The sequence below is a fragment of the Ostrinia furnacalis genome, unplaced genomic scaffold, assembly GCF_004193835.3.
Source record: "Ostrinia furnacalis isolate ACB-3 unplaced genomic scaffold, ASM419383v2 OfSCF7173, whole genome shotgun sequence".
NCBI classification, from domain to species: Eukaryota; Metazoa; Arthropoda; class Insecta; order Lepidoptera; family Crambidae; genus Ostrinia; species Ostrinia furnacalis.
The window spans coordinates 727,699-754,325 of NW_021137412.1; the positions used below are offsets into that span (position 1 = coordinate 727,699).

Here is a 26,627-nt window from a genome sequence, read left to right on the forward strand (position 1 = left end):
GAGAAGAGGAAAGATTTGATTATTTGCATAGAATAGGCTCCAAAACTACTAGACAGATTTGAAAAAAAAATCCTCAGAATCCTACATTATTTCTGATGTAAAGGCGGTACGAATTTAGCCGGGTCGGCCAGCTATTTCGAGATGAAATGGGGAAGGTGCCAAGACCATAGTTAAGAGCGTTTACGTCTAGCGTGGCATGTCAAGTTTAGGTAATTTCGATGCTATTTTTATTCACACTAAAATAATTATGAGTGTGTGCGTGTTCTCACGCTCTATAGTCAAACCAAAATACTTTGATCCACCATCGTAAAAGTGTGCCAGGCTGTCAAGTGACAGCTCAAGGAAACTATAAAATCTTCAAATCTTCCAACACCGACTCCATAATTATAAATAATGGTATACATTAGTCCTAATCAATAATAAATTACGTAAATTCTTTATCAAATAGTAAATTATCAAAGGTTTTTTACTATTTTGAGAATATTTTATACAGCCTATGTTCAGCAGAAAAAAAATTGAATTTTAATGGTGAGAGATTTTTTCAAATCGGTTCTATTCAAAACAAACTTTTCCTGTTTAAAAAAGGAATNAAACTAGCTTTCCGCCCGCGGCTTCGCCCGCGTGGAATTTTGTCTGTCACAGAAAAACTTTATCGCGCGCGTCCCTGTTTCAAAAACCGGGATAAAAACTATCCTATGTTCTTTCCCGGGACTCAAACTATCTCTATGCCAAATTTCATCAAAATCGGTTGCGAGGTTTAAGCGGGAAAGCGTAACAGACAGACAGACAGACAGAGTTACTTTCGCATTTATAATATTAGTTGGGATTGGGATATCCAGCAACCAATAAGTGCTAAATAGTTTGAACAACCTTTTTGATAAAAGAGAAAAAATACTTAGTGAGATACAGCTTAATAAGTAAGTCGAAGATAAATTACTAAACTACAAAATAAGATAGTCGCATGCGCCAGCGAAAAAATGCGTAAAAGCGATATTATCCATGGAGCTTACATGAATATTTGCTTACACGCAGACCCTATAGAACGAATATAAGCAAATGTTACTAAACTCTTACTACATTAAACGTTTTATGCAAAAGTAATGCTTATAGATTGAATAGGTATTATGTTTTATGACAAAAAATGCTTAATTTATCCTAACATCATGCATAATTTGATTGTCATTACTTCTAACCGGGTACGGGAGTGGTAGGTAATTACTATATTTTGAACTAGTTTTCCGCCCGCGGCTTCGCCCGCGTGGAATTTTGTCTGTCACAGAAAAACTTTATCGCGCGCGTCCCTGTTTCAAAAACCGGGATAAAAACTATCCTATGTTCTTTCCCGGGACTCAAACTATCTCTATGCCCACACACTGATAGTCTCATCGACGGACTTGAGCATAACCGGCGACAATGTCATAAGACCGTCAGAACCACTTTTGACTTCAAAATCAAAGGTCTAAGGGTGGAAAAGGATGACAATCTAAAGGCCCAAAATAAGAAACTCTACAATGCTATGGATGGAAGTGTCGCCCATTCTCTACAAACGCTTGTTCGAGGCGGGGGCAGTTCACATAGGTCTGGAGATAAGACCGGTAGAAGACCCCACTAGTGAAATGCGCCAAATGCCTCTGTTTTGGACATACAAAAGCCCTATGAGCAAAGCAGTGATAAAGTGATGAATGCCCAGAAAAACAAAAGTAGGACTACTTACATAGCGCTTTCCAGAACAGCATACTGCTAAGAACACCCTAAACATGCAGAGTTCAAATCTCCTAAAAGACCGTGTCCGTGGTCTTTTGGGAGATTTGATTTGATTTGTGAAAGCTCAACATCATCTGAGCTAACCTGAGACGCTCCAAGCAAGCCACTGCCGAACTGCTGCAAGCAGCCGAGGACAAGGATATAACCTTAGCACTCAATCGGCAGAAACCAGTCACTCAGTCTTCGGTGACCGATTGAGTCATTCACGACCCCTAACTGGTCACGGAGACGGAGGCCGCGGTAACACTGGGGGCAGGCAGGCTAAAACTAGGAATTGTGTCCGTGTATTATGAGGGAGACAATCCAATTGAGCTTTAGATATAACGCACAAAGCGGTATGAAAAAGCTAAACACCCAAAACATCATTATAGGGGGAGACGTGAACGCCTAGAACCAATGGTGGGGCAGCGTTTCCGAAAGCTTAGGTGAAGCTTACAGTTTCTTCTTTCAAAAAATATCGACAGGGCAGATTGCGCACAAGCAAAGTGGATGTGTCAGCGTGCAGTAAGCCACTACTGGGTAGGATTAAAGAGAAAGTGGACAGAACGCTAGTCACTTCAGACCACAACGCCATAACCTATTCTCTCTGTCTAGGTGAAAGTGCGGCAACAAGAATACGCACCGAAGACCAGCGAGGCGCAAACAAAGAGTTGGAATGAGTTCTGCTCGACACACGAGAGAGAAAACATGTGGGATGGAATCTATGGAGTCATCGGGAAAGCTCCAGAGAAAAGAGGACATGCTCCTGAATGGTTTTAACGGCAAGACTGGGCAGAGTGCCCAGAATAATCGGCTGATCCAGATTATTCCGTGACAATAGATAAACCACACCACACGCGTCTCCGACAACTGATAGAGAGCGAAACTTTAGAAGAGCAAACAGCAAACGATCCCCTTTTTACCGAGGCAGGAGTGGAGGCCGTGCTTAACGTGCAAAATCTAAAGAAAGCCCCGGGACCGGATGATTTCCCGCCGATATTTATGTACCAGAGCTATTCGTAGCGAAAGGGAGATATTAATGGAAATTGCAAACAAATGCCTATCTATAGCGTATTTCACCAAAAAATGGAAGACGGCTCACTTCATCCTCAAGAAGCCAGGGAAAGACTTATCTTGCCATTAGTTTGGGAAATTTTCTTGATAGAGCAGCATATACTGCAGGCAGGTCAATTTGACGGCGCGGCGCCCATACAATAGTGTTTGTTACCCTTTTTTCTTGGCTTGTGGATCTGAGACGTGGTCGCTTATATAGGCCTCATAAGAAGGCTCAAGGTCGCCCAAAGAGCGATGGAGCGTGCTATGCTCGGAGTTTCCCTGCGTGATCGAATCAGAAATGAGGAGATCCGCAGGGGAACCAAAGTGACTGACATAGCCCGCAGAATCGCTAAAATCTAGTGGCAGTGGGCGGGGCACATAGCTTGCAGAGCTGATGGCTGCAGGGGTAGAAAATTTCTGGAAAAAGAGTAGCAACCACGAGCCGGAAGACGTGGTGTGGGCAGGCCTCCCACTAGGTGCACCGACGATCTGGAGGTGGTGGTTGCAGGAGGTGCCTGGATGCGAGCGCGGGCCCGGTCTTTGTGAAAATCCTTGGGGGAGGCCTGGCCTTGGGGGATCCAGCAGTGGATATCGTTCGGGCTGAAACGAACGAACACTTTTTTTCAATGTGTGAGTGCATTGAATCCACCGGCATAAATGTGTGCCCAGGGAGCAAATTATTTATTTGGATAGTTGCAACATTCTTGCATCTTTGCAGGCACTTGTGAGTGACCCGAGTGCGTAGTGTGTGCTTATAGTCACAAGTGTGTTTGAGATGTCTTTGTTAATAATACTTAACTACTATAGTTTTTGCTTTGATTAATGCTCTCATTTTCGCTAAAATACTTTAAAGCTTATTAAAAAAAGGCTACTTTTTGCTAAAGCGCCAAAATTAATCGAATCTTGTTCACTTACTTTTGCTTACACGCCAAATCATTTTGAACTACAACCATGAATAACTACTAATATACCAATGAACTATAAAACTCAAAAAGCTCGAATTGCTAAAGTAACAAGTCATTCGAGTTCTTAAATAACAAAAAAATACTTAATGTTGTGAAAGCAAAAATATTTTGCCAGCAAAAAAACCCTTACGCGACACTTGTTGCAAAAACACTGAAAACACGTCGTTTTAGCAGCGACGAGGGCGGTGATTTTAGAAATACTTAAAATTTTCAGAGTGCTAAAGCGCCAAAAAAGTCATCGGATTGAGTTGAAACCTAGATAGATCGACGCAGAAAAAAAAATCCTATCCAACAATGTATATAACTCATTTTAGCCAAAATGGCGCTTTAGTCCTTTTTCCTTTCCACTGACGATATGTATTTAGCCAAACTTCCGACTATTGCAAAATATTTGCACATTATTTAAGGTCGATGTTTCTCAAGTTTATGTAATTCTGACTTTCCACTGAAGGGTCTTTCTTGTCATAGATGTCACTCTACGATTGCGCACTCTACCTGTATTACAAGTACAAATGAAAGTCAAACAGGTGGAATACATTGTTTCATAGGTTCAAAGGGCTACTATGGATTTTCTTACGCAGTATTGTTTCATAATATGAGTACCTACCTAAATAGATACTATTGTTTGTTGGTTCAAAATATTTTTATAGTGATTGTAAAATGATTCTTGAAACCACTTGGCTGCCTGCCTCCATGCACGCTGTATTATTAGAGCATCAACGAGTGCCAAGGTTGAGAGACTCGGTATTAATAACCGTTAGAGAACAACAAAGAGCTCTGTCATAAAGGTCATTTTTAGTGTCAATTGCAGTATTGGTTAGCAATCGCTACTGGAACAATTGCATGCCATTTTGAAGGTTGCTACTGATTGTTTCAGAACTAGGTGTTTAATTACTGAGCCATTGCAAAAGTCATCAACCAAATCTAAAACCTAAACTTTCAAAGTCAAATGCATTCTAGAATATTTAGAAGGAAAACGTCTCAAAGATACGTTGTTATTCCATAAATTAATTAAAGGAATGATAATTGCCTGCGATTCATACGTTGCGCTGTTCTGTTTAACACATTAAGTAAAGATCAATTAGTCCAAGATTGACGTGTACCACTCACTTACAGTCTCCGGCAGAAAAAATCTTTAACTTAGTTCTTAAATCATTGGGATAGTGTTTAAAATACATCGTTCGGTGTTGTACCTTTCTCGGTACCTGCCTATTACATGGAGAGAGCTAGGCATCTCGCATGGTTGTATAAGGGGAGACAGGTGATAACTTAGTATGGTTCCACCTTTCAAAGAACTATCGGAGCGATGCGAAGATAAAAAGTTATCTACTGCTTTCTAGTGACACTAATGTTATAAAATCACTCATACACGTTACAGTTCACAAGAAACTTGAAACGTTAGAGCGAACGTGGTATATTTAAGAGTTAACTGGAAAATCGTTTGATGCGTTGTTTTCAATCAATTAATTGCAGTTTTATTTTTTAGTTTATACTTTACGTTACTTATCTTCACTAGGTACTTATACTAACAAACAATAATTAGTAATTTTATGTTTTTTATGCTTTCACGTTTACGGTTATTTAAAACAGTATTTCCTCATTATAAAAAAATATTAAAAAACGATTAAAAAGAAACCTACCTTACTGAAAAAAAAACAGTATTATTTGTCCAACTATGTAAATGTTAGGCGCCATGCCCTCAATCACAGGCAGGGAAAGCGGTTTCTATTCATATGTTATGCTACATTTGCCTTTTTGGATCAAACGCGTGACACCGCGACCAGACGAAGAAGTGTATGTCAATTAATATTTATTTATGTTAATACTATAATCATTTCAATAAAACTTTATTAAATCCGGTCACAGACGCAATACGAAATCAATTTCTTATCACTACAGATTAGCAAAAGCTGTCCTTTTAAACGGATCATAAAATTACAACTAACTAAGTAATTGTAAAGTATGTTAAGAAAGACTAATTAACTATTTATTTAAGCTTTTTCCATCGTCACTCTTGCTAAAAAAAATTTGGCAGAGCAAACCAGATTTTAGAGATATTCTATCACCACCGTCAAAAAACAACTAAATTGTTCTGCTGAGTAACCGTGCAAAAATTGTTTATGTTGTTTCGCCCATAAATACCAGGTTTACGGATTTCGCGGCGTCTGCGACTCCCGTAACAAATATAGCCGGGTATAAATGGCGTTTAACGTCAGCTTTTCTCGAAAATATCCGTGCTTTATGAGCGTACACCCCTGCAATTAGTGGTGGGTGTTTTCTGCACCTTTTTGTCTGCATAATTACTTATCGTCTCAAACTGCACCATTGTACAAACTTTAAAGTCAACGGAGGCTAAGTCGACATGAAGAATTGACCACATTCATCTGTCGCGAGCAATCGCTTCGGCGGTCTGTTCCGTATGTCTTTTGTTTTATTCGCCTTTCGCTTACACAATGGCTACACCCACAGTCGAAAGTTTCTACGATCACATGAAACTGCGACATTCGCGAAAGCGCTCATCTTGTGTGCCCAATTTTTCCTCCTTAGTCAATATTAGCCGAGGGCATAGACAGCGCCGTTATGCCAAAACACGCCGCCCCTCTTTGCTTTTCGCTCACAATCGTAAACAAGTCTGTGAATTGGTTCTCTGTTTGTTCGGTTTTTATTGGAGACTCTGTTTACTTGAAGTTCTAAAACCTTAATCTCATTTAAATCTAGTCATCCGTAATATTACAATAACAAACTGCTAGGATGCTTTCACATCAGTATATTACTGTGTAATTTAAAGGCGCTTTAAAGTTTCATCAAAATTCGTTCAGTAGTTTAAGGAGTAACAAACATTCATCCTAACTTGAATGTTATTACGCTAAGTTAACATTTTGGGCAGCATTTATAAATAATACATTTTCGAATTTAATTTTCATCCTCGAAATGACAAATAAATTACTCGGTGCAGGGACCGCCTGATAGGGCGTTACGACTTACGACATTATAAATTGTATACTTCGCCCGGCTACGTTGCTCAATACGAGTGTGGTTTCATTGTCAAAAAGTGCCTCGGTGTGGGCCGAACAAAGGCTGAGCTGTCGATCATTAGCAAATGCCAGTATTGTGCCGAGAGCTGGCTGGAAGAGGGACTGAGTCTGGCTTTTTAGATACAATGGAAGGAACTCCTTGTAATGTATCCAGCTATCGGCCTCGCGTACACTTTGAAATGGATCTAGAACATATTGCTTAATAGCACGGTTTATCAGTTGATGTTTACGTCTTTGCGACATCAGCTGAAATTTTTCATCTTGTATAATTACTGATAGAAAACTGCTCGTTGGTATAACTAGGTCACGGATATTTACTGCTTAATTGGAAGAAGCCGTGACTGTTTAATACTATGAAATGTATATGGCACAGCTATGATTCAATCAAGTTAGTGGATATTAAATGTCAGTTTTCAATTGACTACGTAAACCTTTCAGTCGTCTCGTAGCTCGATGAAGTAGTACTCACCAATTGGGCTAAGTATGTTCTAGGTATTTGACTAGCTTTTCAAATGTCTAGCTGACTTAACCAGTTGATGACATGAGTCAAACGAATACCTTCTTCTAGAAGTCTTCACATGTGATGACTGTTACCAGCAGCAGAATAAACAAATGTAGCATTAATTGCATTAAGTTTAGTGTCGTTTATGTCTGGCACATTATTTGTATAAACATCTGGGCCCAACATAAACGTGGTTTAATGAACCCGTCACGAGCGGGGCGACGCGTGCGCATCAATACGCCCCATTCATTACGCCACCCGCATAAACCCCTAATTGCTAATGCATTTACAATTACATACTAACAAAGCAGCGAAACCGATATAACCAACGAACAAAGTTGTTGATGTAATCACGATGTTTATCGAACCAGTCTGGTATTTTATTTTAAATCTTTTGTATTTTTTTTATCGACGTAGAATGGCATTTAACCGCAACCTCACGATGCAACTTTTTTAGGTTTTTACAAAGAAAAAATGTTAGTTGGTAAGCATACTCGTAGTCTTAAATATCATCTAAAGAATTCTACCCATAAAATCTAGGAAATCTCTATTTTGAAACTAAATAAAAATAGTAACTTAAAACGTGGTAATGAGTTGGGAACCCGCATAAATAAATTTTATGACCTCCATTGAAAAAAACAAAAGAATATTTTTAAAGCTATTCGTAATTCTGAATTACGTGATTACGTACTCAGAATAATATAAACTTAAAGTGCAGGCAGCCTGTGGGTTTTATAATTCGCATTAACATTAATTAGTACTTGGCCGGTTCACGGTAGCTCTTTGGCGAGCCTTTTCATGGTTCATGCTTCGGTGAGGCACAGTGGTTGTGCTTGCGTCATGAGCTCCCTCAGGGAAATGTCATCTTTGTGCCTATGACATTTGGGACTAGGTTGGTATGTCTACGTGTAGTGTTCCCGAGGTGAGCAAGTGGAACATAAAGGAGAGTGTCCTTCAGGCGAGTAGTTAGCGAGAAGGACATGAGCGGCAGTCTCCATTTCAGTCGTCATTCTGAGGCCGTATGTTAATTACGGACATTAAGTGCCATTAAGGACTAGTTTTGACTTAACGAGGTTTTCTTACTTAAAACTTGAGGTGAGTTTCAGTGTTATGAAATGGTCATCATAAAGTTTTTCTCACAATTTTATTACTTAAAAAACTCGTTAGAAATATTACAGCTAAAGGAGTTAGAAATTATGCCCCGTAATTATACATATCCGCTAATAAAATCTAATAATATGCAGTAGCTATAAAAAGGAAAGTCCTTTTTTCAATTAAATCTTAATTAGCACCTACATGAAGTCACGCAATACTAGCTCCGGCGCAGAGCGCAATTTATGACATGCCTATAGCTACTGTTTTGACTAATTGATATTGCAAATCTCTCCTATGGTTGTGTAATGGCTAGCAAACCACATAATTAGTTGCGCAACTAATCGAATGATTATGACATAATGACATGCGCGGGCGATCGTCTACCATCTTTCTGACTTTATCAATCCCGAATGCATCGAATTAACACGTTTGACATTACTATCGAATTATGCAAGGCTAGCTTTCTATTCAGTGAGTTATTATACCATCACACTTTAAGCATTTGCATACTTGCTCTCGTGGAACAACTCTGAGTGTGGGACAACCTAGATTTTTACCATGATAAATGTTTTTCTAACTTTTCTTTTTTTTCTTTCAGGTAAGTTGGCTTCGAAATAATGGTCCTAATTCTTCAACTCTATGACTGGTACGTTCTAGTTTTAACTAAGGATTTTTTCATGTGTCTAAAATATTTTTTGGACTTATTTCATAATTAAAATACTTACTGTAGGTACAATTTTATTGGCCCTCTATAAAACACATTCGGGCCACTCTGTCTATATTAACAGTTCGTCCAGTTATTGACATCTTCATTCGTTAGGTGACAACCATGAGCCACTGGCCATTCGCCACCAATTACAAAATATTAGACCGTTTTATTGGATTAATCAAACTGACAGTTTGTTGTTCGAACGTAATTAACAATAGTTTAATAACATGAAGTAGCTGTTGCCACTCGTGACTGTAATAAAGGAAGTACTAATCGTGTCTTGCCTCGTTTTATCTTTGCGTTAATTTTTATGACATGTATAATTACCGCAATTTGTCTTCGACATTTCACAATGCACGTAACTAAAAGCGTTGGTCTTCCTACGTGATATTGTGTTAGATATTTTTATAAAACTGTACGTAGGCGGTAATGTTAATGTTTTGATCGTCTTACACATTGCTTGTAAGAAACAGGTTGGGTTTTTTACTCGTCCTATGTATGATTGAATGCTAATTATTATTTTTTTGTATGTAAATAATACGAGTAGGTAGACCATAAAAGGCCTGAAAAAAGTTCTGTACTTTTTTAATTTCTCTTATACTTAATTCTTCTTTCTCTTATTAGGAAAATAATAATTAAACTTTAAACAATGTATTTCCGTACACCCTGTATAAGAGAGTTTCTATTATGACTTTCGTTAAGTAATTTACTTTACAAACAATACGTAAACCAATTATCGTTGTTATTGTTCAAACGTAATCTTAATCGTGACAATTTAAATCAATAGATTTCGTGCTCACCATGCATAATGGCATGCAACCATGATGCCTGAGATAAGCGTACGATTACACAATATTAAATTACATAAAGATTATTAATAAAACAAAGATAGTGCATGTATTTGTTATCTATAAGATAAATAGGGCATACATCTCTTGTCAAATCAAGTGCGTGCTAGCGTGAAGTACTAACAAATATGAAAAACCAGTGAACCACATTTTTCTCGGTAATCGCAAAAACGATTAACAGGAAAAAATAAATACTGCGGTTATTATTAATAACTTATTGGAAAAAGTTTTTTCTAATTGAACGAGTGAGTTACGTTGAAAGTGGGTTACATTTTCAGCGGCGTTTTTAGTTTATTTCTTTTTATAAACTAGACAATTCAAAGTTTATTAATGTCGGGCGTCTGTTAACTAAACACAATTTGGTAGTCAGCCATTTAATCTATACTTATAATAAATCTGTAGAGAGGTCAATTCTGTACATGAAATATATTTTCAAAATAACTATCAGGGGGTGATTAGTGATCGATACTGATGCCAAAAATGCAATCAGTAAAATGTTTGTCTGTCTGTCTGTCTGTATGTTCCTTATATAAACAAAAACTACTCGACGGATTTTAACGAAACTTGGTACAATTATTCTTCATACTCTTGGGCAGGTTATAGGATACTTAGGAATTCCCACGGGAACGGGCATTAGCGGGAAAATCCTTTTGTATGAAAAATCTAAACCGCTTAAGTTAGACGCTTGAAATTTGGCAAGCAGGTACCTTAGTAAACTTAAAGCTTAGTTATAACAGGATATTGCAAAATTCCTACGGGAACGGGAATTAGCGAGAAAAAACATTTGTATGAAAAAATCTAAGCCACGTAAGATAGACGCTTGAAATTTAGCATGCAGGTACGTTAGTAAATTTAAAGCTTAGTTACAACAGGATATTGCAAAATTCTCACGGGAACGGGAGTTAGCGGGAAAAAACATTTGTATGAAAAAATCTAAACCACGTAAGTTAGACGCTTAAAATTTGGCATGCAGGTACCTTAGTAAACTTGAAGCTTAGTTACAATAGGATATTGCAAAATTCCCACGGGAACTGGAATTAGCGGGAAATTCCTTTTGTATGACTGACTCACTGACATACCCACGCACAGCCTAAACGGCTAAACGTAGGCACTTGAAATTTATAAGGGACGTAGCTTAAGTACCGTAGAGGTGCACTAAGAAAGGATTTCCCGAAATTCCCACAGGAACAGGAATTACCGGGAAAATCCTTTTGTATGAAAAATCTAAACCGCTTAAGTTAGACGCTTGTAATTTGGCATGCAGGTCCCTTAGTAAACTTAAAGCTTAGTTACAACAGGATATTGCAAAATTCTCACGGGAACGGGAGTTAGCGGGAAAAAACATTTGTATGAAAAAATCTAAACCGCGTAAGATAGATGAAGGGGGTAAAACGGGATCCACGCGTACGAAGTCGCGGGCGGCCCCTAGTTTTATATAAATCCAGAGCCTAGTTTCTTTTAAATCAATTTAGAATTCTGATATAAAAAAATTTATCATGAATCGTAAATGAAAAATGTATTTTTCATTTACGATTCATGATAAATCGTTCTGGAGTAAAATTCATTTTACTTATTGTAGACGTCCTCCATTATTTGAAGTAGGTTGGAACGTTGGAAGGAGTACCTACCTAAGTATCGATTTTGTCCAGCAATACTAGGTATTCAATTCATATCTAAATTACTTGTTAATTGTACAAATTGTTACAGTTGTTTTATTGTAACCTTCATGGTTAGGCACGCATTTAATAAGCTAGGTCTATTTGTCAAAAATATTTTTAAAATAGGCTAGGTAATAACAATAACAGCGTGTCCAATTTGTTCTACTTAATTGAAATAATTGAAAACAATACCCTTAAATAAAGGTATTAAACATGCCAAACTAATTTCAAAGGCAGTGCCTGGCAGTGCTTACCTTGGAAGCTGTCGAAAAACAATTTTCTTCCTTCCGAATTGTAAAGAATTAGTCAAGACATTGAAATAGCAATTTGGTAGTTGCTATGCGGACATTTTACTATTTGATTTAAACCTATGTTTTCAACCGGCTTTTTGGTTGAAATTTCGTAAGAACAAAATCGTATTATAAATGTAACAATGGTTGTTACACACATTTATAAGATCTCAACTTCGATAAAGTGGTTATTATACTCATGCTTTCGTGTTCAAAGGAACGTAATCACGATAAGCTATAGAATACCAAATAAAACTGCTATGCGGGGTGTTTCTCATAAAATATGGTGTGCACTAAAATATTCATAATATTGCTATGTGCTGGGCATCTTGGGCCGATGTTTATAGGGTGGGCGGGGATCTATATTGTACAGAGGATCAAGCTGGCACACACTGTGGCTTATGTGGTTGTAATAAGAATGATTTTTGCAAAGAAAATGTATAGTCTGATATATTTACTATCTAGTAGTGTCTACTGTATTTCGTCTGCGACGTGCGGTCTGTGGGACCGCTATACTGTTTATTCAAAAAATAATCATTTTTTGTATAAAAGTATATTGGTTTTATATTTTTTGAGAACATTATAGTATTACAAATAAACATACATATAATTTGTGAGCAATTAATGCATATTATTTATTTAAATATGGCTAAAACTTTTTTGACCCTTAATTACATTAAAATTACACTAGAGCTCAATAACACCTTCAAAACTTTTAAATTTTAACCAAATCAAGAAAAACTATACTACTTCCTAAATATAGTGAACATAATGAATAAAATAAAAATAAATGACACGTACATTACATGCACAAAAAAATTTTGACGAAGGTTAAACATTAGGCACAATCGGGACATATTTTTTTAACGCATGCCAAGCATTTTCGGTATGCATAGGTAACACCTGTAAGATAATTTCGTTTTCAATTTAGGTGGACTAAAATGTACGTCTTTTTTGCAGCTGGTGCAATCACATCAGGTTGATTTGGCATGTCAGAGCCAAGAATCATGTCACTGTTTGCTTTACCACCCGTTCCGCGGTATTTTTTTACAGACTACCATATTTTACATAACATTATGTCCTAATATCAATATATCATTAGGAAATGTCTTTCTCTAGGTTGTGATGGCCCAGGATCCATCATTTTTTCAAAAAATCAGTCGTCTAAAACAAAAACGAAAGTTTTAGTATGGTGCAAAAATGTTACGTAGTCTGCGACGTGCGGTCCCACAGACCGCTGTTGAACTTTGAATCGAATTAGCTTATTAAAACTGCCCTCATCGATGTAACCACTACCTGTAATGGCGTATGGGTAACTAAACTCGAAGGTACTGAGACGCTCGGGACACGGGAATAAGTAGAACATGGCAATCCAGAAATTTCAAAAACCGGAGCGGTCTGTGAGACCGCACGTCGTCGGTTAAAGGTTAATAGGTCGGGTCATACACAATCGATGATGTCCCTGATTGTTTTGCGACATACCTACGATACCCTACTAATATAATTGCTTTCATTAAGATTTTCAAAATCATCAGAGGTGGAATTGTGTAAAGCAATCGTTATCATTTGACAGTTCATAACGTACGATTATTCTTTCAAACGCTTTGTTTAACTGTCTTTATCGTACGTTATGAACTGTCAAATGATAACGATTGCTTTACACAATTCCACCTCAGATTTGACTAATCATCTAATTTTATCTTCTACTCGTACTAAAGCAGTGCAGTTAAGTTAAGAACCAAAGACGTGCTAATCTATACTAGGTATAAATAATGAATATAATATTCTTGTTTTTCAATATTATTAAGGAAATAATAGGGAAACAGTGGACGTCATTTGGCTGAAACGAACGACGAACGAATAGGGAAACATCAGAATTAAATTGTTAACATTGTACCTACCTGTACCATGTAAACAGAACCTCGAGTCCTTCCCACAAATCACCTATATCAGATCAGGAAGCGAGCTAGCATGACCTTTAGTTCGCTGCATCGTAAGGTCCTTGCTAAACAAAACACAACTAATCCTGCCGCAAACAATAGATTAGGTTTCACATGCTGCAACAAAAGATAATTGGCGCCAATACGTTTTATTTGCAGTTCAGCAAATAGTAAAAGTCAATGGACCGGTCCGCCTACGTCTGAGGCTATAAGCGGAGATCCTGCCGCGTGAGTTGAGTCCGTATTATGAAACGGCGCTTAAACTTAAGTGTACTTTCATCACGTAAAAGTTCAATATTTAGAACTAGTTTTTACCGAAATAGCGAATTTATAATCAAGTCATGAGCAAACAACTTCTTATAAGTAGGTAGAACTGGTACCTAATAATTTTATAATCAGGAAAGGAGGTAATAATTTTATTAACAACTAAGGAACTAATTCGTTCTAACTTGGAAAGTAGGAAAAAGATTATTTATTAATACCTATCGTTATATGAGAAGCCATTAACATAAACACCACAGTATAATAGAGCCATTTTCCCTAAAAGGAGAGTCTACGCATTGATTGATGTCTAAATTATCATAACTCAAGTAGAATTAAAATAGAATAGAAAGTATTTATTTGTCTCAAAAGAGTTTCAAGTTTCACAGTAGGTAGGTTTTGGCTCTACTACAGATTATAATGAAAACGAAACGTAAATATCTGTGGCCGACTATTATGTTGTTTCGTTCAGGGATAAAAATATATCGTATAGATAGTTTGTGTTATGTTTAATCCCGTCCAAACAATCTGGAATTTCTACCGCATTGCGTAGACTTTGGAGTTTGGACATATTTATCCGAGTGCATAGTTCAGCTGATGCACATCAGACTATAGATTTTTGTTGCAATGTAGCCCTTATAGAAACTGCATAAGATACCATAGTGTTTACCTTAATTTGCTGTTTGTAAAGAAGGGTGTTATTAAAATTGTGTTTGATTATACAGTGAACGTTTATCATTCAATTGTCATGAAATCTGTAATGTTTTATACAATCAATATTAATTCACTATTTGTCAATAAATTCTAAATATCATGTTCGCAATACATCAATGCTAGAAACAATATTTATCATTGTTACTTAATAATATTTTTCAGCGGCTTAGAAAAAATGTTTGCCACAAAACTTTACAATTTCGATGTTAGTGAATTAATATTGAATATTCGTTACAAGTTTCGTTATAACTGTTACTTGGAACTTGTGGACAGCTTGAAACCTACATAGCTACATTTATACCATTAAGTAGTCATTATTTATGTTGGCATCACTATTGTTTCTTTCTAATTGTCTAAGTGTTGTTTTCGATTCTCAGACATTAATCTTAATTAATTTGCTTTCGTACATTCTAGCTAATTTAAAGTTGAAATAAGTAGATAACTTTTATAATTTATCTTTTCATTGTACTTGCATAAAATAACTGGTTTTGTGTTTAATCATTGAGAAGTTTTATTTTTTTTATTTGATATCTCTTTGATTATTTAATTTTGATAATTCTAGTTTTCTTTTTTAATGATTTGGAAAGTGGCTTTCTTTATATTTTCTTATTTTAATTTAATAACTACAAGAATATATCTGGATTTTATTGGATATTATTTAAGCTTCTATTAACTCATTATTCTCTCGCTAGTTGAGATGTGTCAAGCTGCACCTTTACTATTGCCTCGTAAATCCTCTTGATTTATTTATTTGACGCAGTAACTGTCAGATACACGAGTACATACGAGTATATTCAGGAAACAAACTTGTTTTTGGCTTTTGCGGCACATCAATCTGAACAATGTGCATCTTATGTACTTGTTACAGTTCCTATTTTGCAACAAACATTTAAGTATAGCACATTGGTAACGCATCGTGATTTTAAAATTTCATGCATACGCTCTGGCTTTCCCGTAAATTGGTTAACGCTTAAATTAATAGTTACGAAACGTCTATCGCTCGAAGTTCAACCACAAACAGCTCCAAATGTTGATGTAAAATGCGGTAGAGGAGATTTACTTACCAGAATTGTTGCGGTTAGAAATAACGCAAGAATAAAGAAGGGTTATTTGGCCAGGACGTAAATACCGAAAGGTTAACTAGAACCTAATAAACGAAGCTCATCACTCAGTGTAAACAGCTCGTAAAACTTTCAGTTCAAGGTAACGGCGTGGAATCCAAGTGGTCTTTATATACAGGGTGACTGGAACTGAACCCGCCATAGCTAATACGCGTATAGAGAAGGTCATTTGCTAATTATTGAACCTTACTTTCAATGACTAAAGTTTATAGTTTAGGAGATATGTCAATTTTTATAAATTTTTCAGATTTTTCCGAAATTTGATCTAAAAACTGCTTCAATTTTTTTTCTCGTGTGATTTCCACAGTTTTGTTTATTTGATATTAATATCGAATATGTCTTCAATCAAATAAAATAAATTTCTGATCCAGATAATGATTGAATAGCTAGTTACGAGCCGCCGAAGTCTAACAAAAGTACAAACCACGATAAAAAATTCTACTTCGAATTCGATTGAAACAAAAATCAATGGTGATAATGGATTGCCAATGATCTTAAAAATATCTCTAGCTTCTCTTATTTCCAATGTTATATCACACGTTGTAATTAGATAATGAAATTTGTCAAAAATTCAAAGTTTATGGAAGAAAATGGAGTAATAATACAAAAATTATCCATACAAAGTTGATTTTGAATTTTTTTAAACTCTTTTCTTCATAATGTGATTATTATTTTTAAATTCATTTTTCAAAAAGCACACAAAAATAGTTATGAAAAGGAGTATAGCAGATAATATGAGATGTTTGAAGAAACTTTGTATGTATATTTTCGTATTATTACTCCATTTTCTTCCATAAACTTTAAATTTTTAATAAATTTCAATATCTAATTACTACGTGTGATATATCATTGGAAAGAAGAGAAGGTAGAGATATTTTTAAGATCATTGGCAATCCATTATCAGCTTTAGTTTTTTTTTTAATCGAATTCAAACTTGAATTTTTTATCGTGGTTTGTACTTTTGTTGAACTTTGACGGCTCGTAACTAGTTATTGAATCATAATCTAGATCTGAATTTATTTTATTTGACTCAAGGTTTATTTGATATTAGTATCAAATAAAAAAATCGGTTAAAATCATGCGAAAAAAAAAATTAAGCAGTTTTTAGGTCAAATTTCGGAAAAATCTGAAAAAAGTATAAAAATTTACATATCTCCTAAACTATAAAACTTTAGTCATAGAAAGTATGGTTCAATAATTAGCAAATGACCTCCTCTATACTCGTATTAGCTATGGCGGGTTCAGTTCCAGTCACCCTGTATATAGCTCGTTTGATATTTACCACAGGTCCCTCATAAATAGACGACCAAGGACGATCAGTTTTTCTCTAGAAAGGGATATTTATTTTCACGTTAAAAATACTTATCGCCGTCTTTTGTTTCATATTCGACATTATTATCCCAAACAGGTGGTGTATTAATTCCGAACAGTGACTACAATTTTTATAAGAGCTTCATGATCATAGTTGTAGGTATAGTCTAATTTGTAATGGTAATTTCGTTTCATTTATGAACCTAATTCACTGGGCATAAAGTCGTGTCGTCGACGCATGGCATCAAAAGCCCATAAAAGCAGTTCTATTGAAAGCTGGCCATAAACGTACGTATTGGGTATGGTTGTGTCGTGGACGCTCGTCAGACTCCAGCGCGTAATGACGTCGTTGCTTCGTTCGTCGGCGCTGGGTGTAGAGATAAGACGTGTCGATTCCGCAGGGTTGTCACAACAGCTAGTTTTAACCCTACCAGCCAGTGGTCAAATATATAAAAACTTTATGCTCGAAAACATACGCTAAGGGAAAGACATGAAGCTAGGTTTATAGGTAGAAGACACACTCGTTCTACTCACTGGTTTATCTATTGTAAGTGACCCATTATCACTATTCCTCTTTATTCGTAGAAGCTACAAAACAGATTTTACTAGTGCAAATTAATCGTCGCCATCACTGTATTATAAAAACTTCACTTCACCTGATAATCAAGGTATCTTTATCTATCAGTTTGGGTGTAGTTCCAAGTACTTAAATAAATAAATAAATATCCTTGGACATTTTACACTGCGCCGCTAGCCCCAAACTAAGCAAAGCTTGTACTATGGGTACTAGACAACGGATATAAACATACTTAAATACTTTTTTTTTTGTAAATACATACATATTATACATAGAAAACACTTAGTTGGAAATACTACTAAATAGTTAAATTAGTGGACATCCCTAAGTACCACTGTCGTTGATATCACACGCAGAAGTCCTATTAGCATATCTCCGCCTCGCGTCACCACCACTATGTACGCTTTTCACAGATAGACGGAGATCCTAGACGCTTTTAACGCTTTTATTCTTGCAATTACTACGAATATCATAAATTTAATTAATCATATCATCATTAGTTTTTTTATCGCGTTTCGGTGACAGACCAGAATTCATGTCGTGCTTAGAATCATCTTATAAAATTTTGTTCAGCTACGAAAATGTTCTATGTTTTTTGGTTTGGGTCGTGACTAGAATCACCCTGTAATAAAGCTAACCTCCAAAACTAAATAATTTGTTAAGCGGTCCCTAAATCTGAAACGACAATCCGAACATATCAGCTGATAGATTAATACCCCTATCGGTCTAAATCGATTAATTTCAAGCCTTGTTAGACGCGAGATACGATGTCGATGTTAATTGATTTATTATTAAATTGGAAAGTTCCGATAACTCTACTCTGTTGTCTTGAATAATAATATACAGAGTGTGTTTTTGTAACTGGGCCGTAAAGGTATCATAAATCTATATCTGTTTTTTCTTTCAAATTACATTTGGAAGTGTATTCACAGAAATTGATATTGGCATGAATGAACACAAAATACGTATGTCAATTTGACTGTGTATGACATAGAGTATTAAAAACGTAAGAAATTAAGGAGGTTTGCCGTATTTCTATTCCACAGGAGCATTTAGGCACATTAAAATTAGTGCAACTTTGTATTAACTTTCTAAATCATCATGGTTAACTTTTCATTTAATATTGGAATAATGTTTCCACTGGTTAGTCCAAAATAAGAACTCTTAATATAGAAGAGAATATTGCAAAACAGACATCAAAGGTATTAACTACATATCAACGAGAAATCATCGAGTGGTTTAACATTTCAAATGCTATACGCCCTTTAGCCGCTCATCCATATGGAACATGGAACGCGTTCCGTCTACTAGTGATGTGCTGTTAGTACCAAGAGGATGTATTTTAATAATGCGTTAATTTATTTTGATGGAATATCTATTTGGCTGCTGTCAGTAATTATCTTATTTATTTATAGGTATGTTCTCGTTTTCGTCAGTTTACCACAAAATGATTCATAATTTCATTCAATTGTGAGAATTGTTCATTTTGCGACATAGTGAACTACTTTTATTCTGTGATCCACGCAGGCAACTAGATGACCCGTTTAAGCAAATTAGGCCAAATTACTAATCCGAACTGGTGAAATGACTGAACTAATGAAATGCTCACCACTATATGCCAGTCAATGAGAATAACAGTTTTTATGATGGGTAACGCATTTTTTTTTGTAATTTTGCAGCTGATGATGTTCACACTGCACAAATTGTTTTACTTAGACACTCTATTGTTGAATGATCAGTACTAAATTTAGGAAAACGATAGGACTCTAGTATGAGCACGTCTTTCACATCACTAGCGTCTACGGAATCCATTGTCCACGCGGCCGGCTGGATGCCTCGTTCTATTTATACTCCCCAATCAACTTCTGCATCGGGAACCTCTGCCTTTTTGTCTGGAAGCTTATGTAACCTGTGTAACTAGGAGCATGTAGCACTATTCGCAGTATTCACATCTATTGACATACTGATCGTCTGCCTTTTTGTCCAGAAGCTCATATTGACATACTGATCAGAATTTTTTGCTGATTCCTCGTTACTTTGCTTCTTATGAGCACGACATTTAGGTTAAAACATCATTAATTACGAGCCACTGCTGATGGCGTAAGTCATCAAAGCTGCGAACTTGTTGAAATTTTTTAAATTTTGCTCGTTTCATCATTGATTTTCTTTCTTATACATGTTATTCGTGTTTGTAGAGTGCACTCCACTTTCGTAGTGTGACCGCATTCCAGTGATTTCAAAGCAGAATATAACTTCTAGCCATTACTAGATCAAAATTCAAACATCTTTCATCAATTTACCAAACCATTTGTACAGATTATTTATTACAAATGATTTTTAACGTAATTAAGACATTGTTCGAGTCCATTTTTAGTCACGGTTACTAATAGATTTTGCACTAGTGCGCTAAGATCCTAGCTAATAGACGGGGCAAATTATTGAGATAGACTAAGCCAATAGAGTGACTCATAATGTAAGAATGTACTCTTCTGTCATTAGATATTCACCCTTATTCACATAAACTCTAAAAATCATAACAGTACCTACTTGGAACTTGCTGTTCAACCGACTGTGGATACCTAAGTAATTTTAGTTTCATTTCCATTTTGATAAATTGGTGTGACAAAATAATTCTGTAAACTTATGAAAGTCACCTCTTCAATCATTAAATAGTATGTTCGTTCGTTCGTTTCAGCCGAAAGACGTCCACTGCTGGACAAAGGCCTCCCCCAAGGATTTCCACAAAGACCGGTCCTGCGCCGCTTGCATCCAGGTACTTCCCGCGACCTTCACCAGATCGTCGGTCCACCTAGTGGGAGGCCTGCCCACGCTACGTCTTCCAGCTCGTGGTCGCCACTCAAGAACTTTCCTGCCCCAGCGGCCGTCAGCTCTTCGAGCTATGTGCCCCGCCCACTGCCACTTGATTTTAGCGATTCTGCGGGCTATGTCAGTCACTCTGGTTCTCCTACGGATCTCCTCATTTCTGATTCGATCACGCAGGGAAACTCCGAGCATAGCACGCTCCATCGCTCTTTGGGTGACCTTGAGCCTTCTTATGAGGCCCACAGTAAGCGACCACGTCTCAGAGCCATACACCATCACTGGCAACAGTAGTAAATAGTATGTAATATTATTTAATGATTGAAGAGCTAATTACGAACTAATAGACACAACTGAATCACATTGTCGTATTTACCTAGCGATTGACGCATTGGAAATTCACTTCGATTTCATTCTTATTATTTGCTTCGGCTACTGCTAACAGTACTCAGACAATACACTAATTTTTGTTACGGTCTTTTTTAATTTGACGCCATCCAGTGTAAACTATACCATAGACGAATTGTCGTTATGAATTTTGACGAGTTGTCGTCACTGGGGATTGGCAAACGGCAAATCTAATGGAAAAACGTCCAATTACCGGCTGTATTGACAACTGCCATTGCCAAAGTTGGGCCTCAATTGGAACTGTCGAGACTAATTGCGGTTGGTCATGAAACTCGATTCGCTGGAGCTCGACCCGAGACCGAATTCACACGCAATTCCGCAACAATCTTTGGCTCAACACTCTTTGTAGTTACTGTTAGTCATTCGATGAACATTTGAAAGCGTTTCTGTGTTGATGGATACTAATGTAGATACGTAAATGATTTCCGGTGTTTCATTCAACATAATTTGTCATCATATTAACAAAGTGACTGATTTATTGTTGACAGATGAGTTAGATAGGACGGATGTTACACTCTCTGCGAAGGGTAGTACGCAATTACCTTTGGTAACCGGATATCCTGTTACTTACAGAAGCTCATAGGACTGCCCGAGTCACAATTGTGCAGGTTATGCCACGAGGCGGAAGAAACGCCACTAGGTACGGCCAGCAGTGGCGGTAGTGACTCACTATACGATGCAAAAATACAGCTCACACTAGAGCAAACACATTGGCTAAATAAGAAAAGTCTCCAAAACTATTTATATCAGTCGTCTCTAAAATAATTATATCACTGTTTGGTTTTTAAATACTTTTTCGGATCTCTCAGTTAAGCTATAATTAGTCAGCCTCATGCACTTAATGAAAGAAGGAATTATCCTTGACACTAAGGAAATTATTGTAGAGCGAAATGAATAAATCGTTCAATCGTTTCAGCAATTAATGACTACCATTATGCAAGACACTTGATACTGTTAAATCCTTATTTATTGTATTATTGATATCTGCACTTATGCCATCTCTGATGTCATTCTTTAATATTATGTCGTGATCTCAGAATCATATTTAATCTAGAATATTGTTTATGTCCTTTACAGCTCCTGCCGCGTTTTGTCCTATTCGGAAATATGTAGGCAGATTTTATTGTTCTGCGATGATAGTACACTTTCTTAAGTTAAAATATTTGCCGTGTCATATACAAATTCTTTTGTTGAAGCTTTGACCAATTTTTTGAAACGTATTCACTATCGAACAAAGAAATAAGTTTCATTAGCATCATTCCGAAGTACTTACACATTGAATTCGTTGTCTTTGTCGTGCAAACTGACCCGTTTTGGTTCAACGTGACTATCAAATATTGCGGTGTTTGTGGCTCATGTCTAACTCTATGGTCATTGACTCGAGTTTACCGTTGATCCATTAGGACTTTCTGAGTTCTGACCCATTGTTTTGAACATGCAATGTTCTTTGGTAATAGGCTAAATGAATATAATGGTAACAACAAGAGTACAATGTTAACAGCAAAGCTTAACCATTTCGTAGTAAGGCTTTTGAAGAGGTATTTCAGTATCTTACTTAGTAGGGTAATGTGCTCGAGGGGAAAGTAAGAGTTCATGCGTTTAATTCTCACAATTAAATAAACAAAGTTACGACTTTGGAATTTTTATTACTTTTATATTTTTATTTATACAGCAGATAAACATCTTATCTGCAAACATAAAAGGATATGAAACCTGCACATGCTTTTGTGATTAAGTAATTTCGCCGTATGAGACAAAAGGTCGTGACATTTCTTCGGGGTTATTGATATTGACTATGAATTTTACAATGCAAGTATATTATTTTAAATTCCTTGTTTATCTTACGTACCTACCTACGATGCTGTAACAAGTTTCAATGATTAAGAATCAATAAGTGCGTGTCGATTACCATAAATGCGCCATGTTTTAAAAGGTTTCAGGTATTCATTACAAATGCAACTTCATTAATTTGCAAATATTACGCTTGCAATAATGAATTTATCTTGGATAATACTACGTTAGAATCTGGTACTCGTGTACCAGAATTAAGTCTATTACTAAGAGTTGTAAATGCCTACGCAATCAATCAGGCTATCAGCCCTTTGCAGTGATTTGCAACTATAAATCGCCAGTTGGTGTTGCAACGCTAAATATACCGGCGGCACGGCGCCAGCGCATTCAAGGACGGCGCGGGCGCAGTCTCTGCATGGCATCGAACAGCTGCACCTTATGCATTTACAATAAGTACTATTTTACAACTAAAATAAACAGTCTGATGTGCTGACTGTACTGCTGTCGTGCAAGATCCATCTACTTTTAAGGAAGTTCGTGATTTTTGACGAGCTTTTATAACGCCTACTTTTTACTTGGAACTACGGTTTGACCTCAAAGATTAGTGACAGTCTAAGACAGAGCACGCTGTCTCAGTAATACTAGTGCTTGTTATTGGCATCCAGGATATAAAAGTAGGGAAGACAGACGATAGAGTTTCATTTCTTTGATTGATTGAGATGGTATGATTACTGAATTAATTACAATTGTCTATCCGTTTTACTCATCCTAGAAAATCATAATTTTATTGTATGAGTGATTCATGATGATACGTAATCAATATTTACGAACATCATTTTAATGTAAATGTCAAGTTCATCACTTAAAATGACTCAACTTTATTTTCAAGTATGCAGGATTTAGAAGAGAACATGAAAATGCATCGTAAACGTCATGATAAACTAACGAAAAATGAATACTTAGGTATCAAACTACTTTAAATGACTTTGAAAGTCCTAAATAACTAATTAAATAGTGCTGGTATGAAAATTAGTACAAGACTAAACAATACCAACGACAAAACTTTAGGACAATGTAGTCGGTTATCCCTTATTCACATCAGCTTCATTTATTTTCCGTCTGGCGCGGGATATACCAACATATTTGTCAGTTCATTGTTTGGATTCTCTTGTGTGCATAACCGTGGGACATGCTAGAAACAAAAATATAGAGCAAACAAAATATAACTACTTTTTCCAAGCTAATAAAGTAAAACAAAATACCACAATAATTCCGTTAAAAGCAACAATCAGAGCGCGTCGTTTAGAAATGTTTTTTAGACTTTTAATGACTAAAACAATAAATCCAAGTGCCAATTTACTTTGTACGATATTGTTCAGTTATCGAATCATTACTAAGAAATTTGGGTTTGCCTTCTAGCTAGACATTAGTAAACATAAGGTGTTGCCAAGTTTCAACTCTGAGTCACGTTCAAGTGCAAATACTTCGGACAGTACAAGCTCTAATTGCAACGATGAATATCTATATTAAATATTATGATATCAGAGTTGGATATTTATGAGTTACCTTCATTAATTTGTAGTTTCTAAAATAGATCCTATCTAAGTAACTCTTTCACTGCTCTTAAACAATAGAAATACAATTCCCTCAGCACACACTCTTATTATTATGAAGTGTCATGAATGCACTAGCAACATGTTAAGATAGCCATCATTCTCTTGAATGCAATTTTGTTTCAAGACTGTGAAAATTTTGCTTGTTTCTTTAGGTATCTGGATCTCTAACTCTACACTAACTCTGTGACTGAGTTTGTTGCGGCGCTTCTTCTCAGCACTTGCCAAATGTTTGTCTCGAAGCGCTGGTAGGGCAAAAAAAGAATGAGACATGTATAGGCTCCTTAAGAGCATTTGACAATTTGCAAGAACTAATTTATTAGTCTAAACAAATAAAGATAATTTTGATTTTGAATTTTTTGATTTTGATTTTTACATTTTGGTGTAACAAAGTTTTGAAAAGTTCGCAATGCGGCATGTCTAGAAGCTGTATCCAAAAACTCAAACAGTTCAAAGAAATTGTTCACGTAATGTGTTCGCAACTTGAAATTGTTACAAATACTGATAGTTGATATGCAACGACTGACACACATGCGGTCGATTGCAAGAACACCTCGCACATCGTATAACATGCATACGGGGTTTATTGATAAAATATTCTCAGCTTTCAGTCCCATCAAGTCATTGTTTCCATTATAATATTTGAGAAACTTTGCGATAGATATCACTTCGCAGACGCTAATGAGGATGTTTCTAAAAAACTAAACAATAGACTCTGAAATGTCTGCTGATTATGAAAATTATCCGTACGAGTTAGTATTCATTGTTCTAAAATGTGAGTGTTAATACTGTAGCGTGGTTTTTAGAAATTTCATTTTATTCTAACGCTGAATACAACTCAATTTTCTGCTTTGCTCGATGAACAAGTAGGCCTTATTATGCCTGATTGCCTTTTGTGCTATAAATCTGTGAAATGAAGTTTTATTCCTTAACCCTAAAGTTCAACTTGGGTGGCTAAATTAATTTATTTAAGCAGTTCAAATATCGATTTGCATTTAAAACTACATCACTCGGTTAAAACAAAACAATAGAATGTGCCGTATCATTACCAGACAACGTGAAGCATAATGTTCTGAACAACACAATTTCGATGCACTGGGTTACTGCAATTTGATCTTTGTGTTGTGGACAATAAAACATGCGTTTAAAATGTAGAGCAAAAATCATTAATCGATTTTCGCCTTTGCGGCTATAGTTATAAGAGAATAATGTTTAGTTGTTATCGAGGGGTTATAATGAAACCATACAGATAGCCCTTTTGTATTCCGGCGAAGGTGCGGCGTGCATTAGCAGTATAATCGATGCATCACAGCCGACCAGAACATTGACTCGATTTCCCTAATGTAATCGAATCAAACGCGCTTGTGAATCCGTGATTTGCATTTAATAAGTGCTCGTCACTTCGCTTGCGCGAACTTCATTTGTTTCAGTTTGTACGACAAACAAAGTAACAAAGTAAAATACTTTATTACAGTTCACACGATCTGGTGAAGGTCGCGGAAAATACCTGGATGCGGATAGCGCAGGACTGGTTATTATGGAAATCCTTGGAGGAGGCCTTTGTCCAGCAGTGGATTTCATTTGGCTGAAACAAACGGACGAACTCTACAGTATTTATTAAAATTTTCGAGTTCCATTCTTCTTTTAAACCAATTTACAGTGTAACTTAATGATGGCTGACATGGCTTTATTGGAACAACACGGCTTAACATACCCTTTATCAGATTTCTTTGCAGCTTTGCGGTTAACTAGGTTGATTAACTAACTCAAAAAATAAATTCAGTTAACTTCGTAAAGCAATAAAACTCATAAAACTCATTTATTTATGCAAGTAGATTTTAAAAAGCACTTTCGCAGTATTAAGTCCCAGTATTAACTCTACCACTGTTTCAGGACAGTAAATGGGCCAATTAATAAGTTAAGTAGACGATTTCATGCACATTCTCGCTTTCAAAAATAGCGCATACTTAATTTCTACGATTAAATATTCCGTGATGCTAAACATACATCCACTCATGCATTGCATACCCAGCATTGAAGACATTAAAAGAGCTAAAAAAATTGTAGCTATTAATTATTTCTTTGTGCCTACTTTACGAGTATATCGTATTTTAGTTAGAGTATTTTGTTGACAAAAATGATTTTAGTTTCTAAACATTTTATTACTAAA

General features: G+C 36.1%; 1 protein-coding gene across 5 annotated transcripts in view; it reads left to right on the plus strand.

The window, feature by feature from the left end:
* Positions 1-9,004: 9,004 nt before the first annotated feature.
* Positions 9,005-26,627, plus strand: part of LOC114363571 (uncharacterized) — a 46,283-nt gene continuing 28,660 nt past the window's right edge. For all 5 annotated transcript variants that reach the window (XM_028319328.1, XM_028319330.1, XM_028319332.1 and 2 more), the window contains exon 1: positions 9,005-9,042. In XM_028319328.1, the coding sequence (XP_028175129.1) occupies positions 9,036-9,042 (7 nt within the window). In that variant the 5' untranslated portion in view covers positions 9,005-9,035. The remainder of the gene's footprint in view (positions 9,043-26,627) is intronic.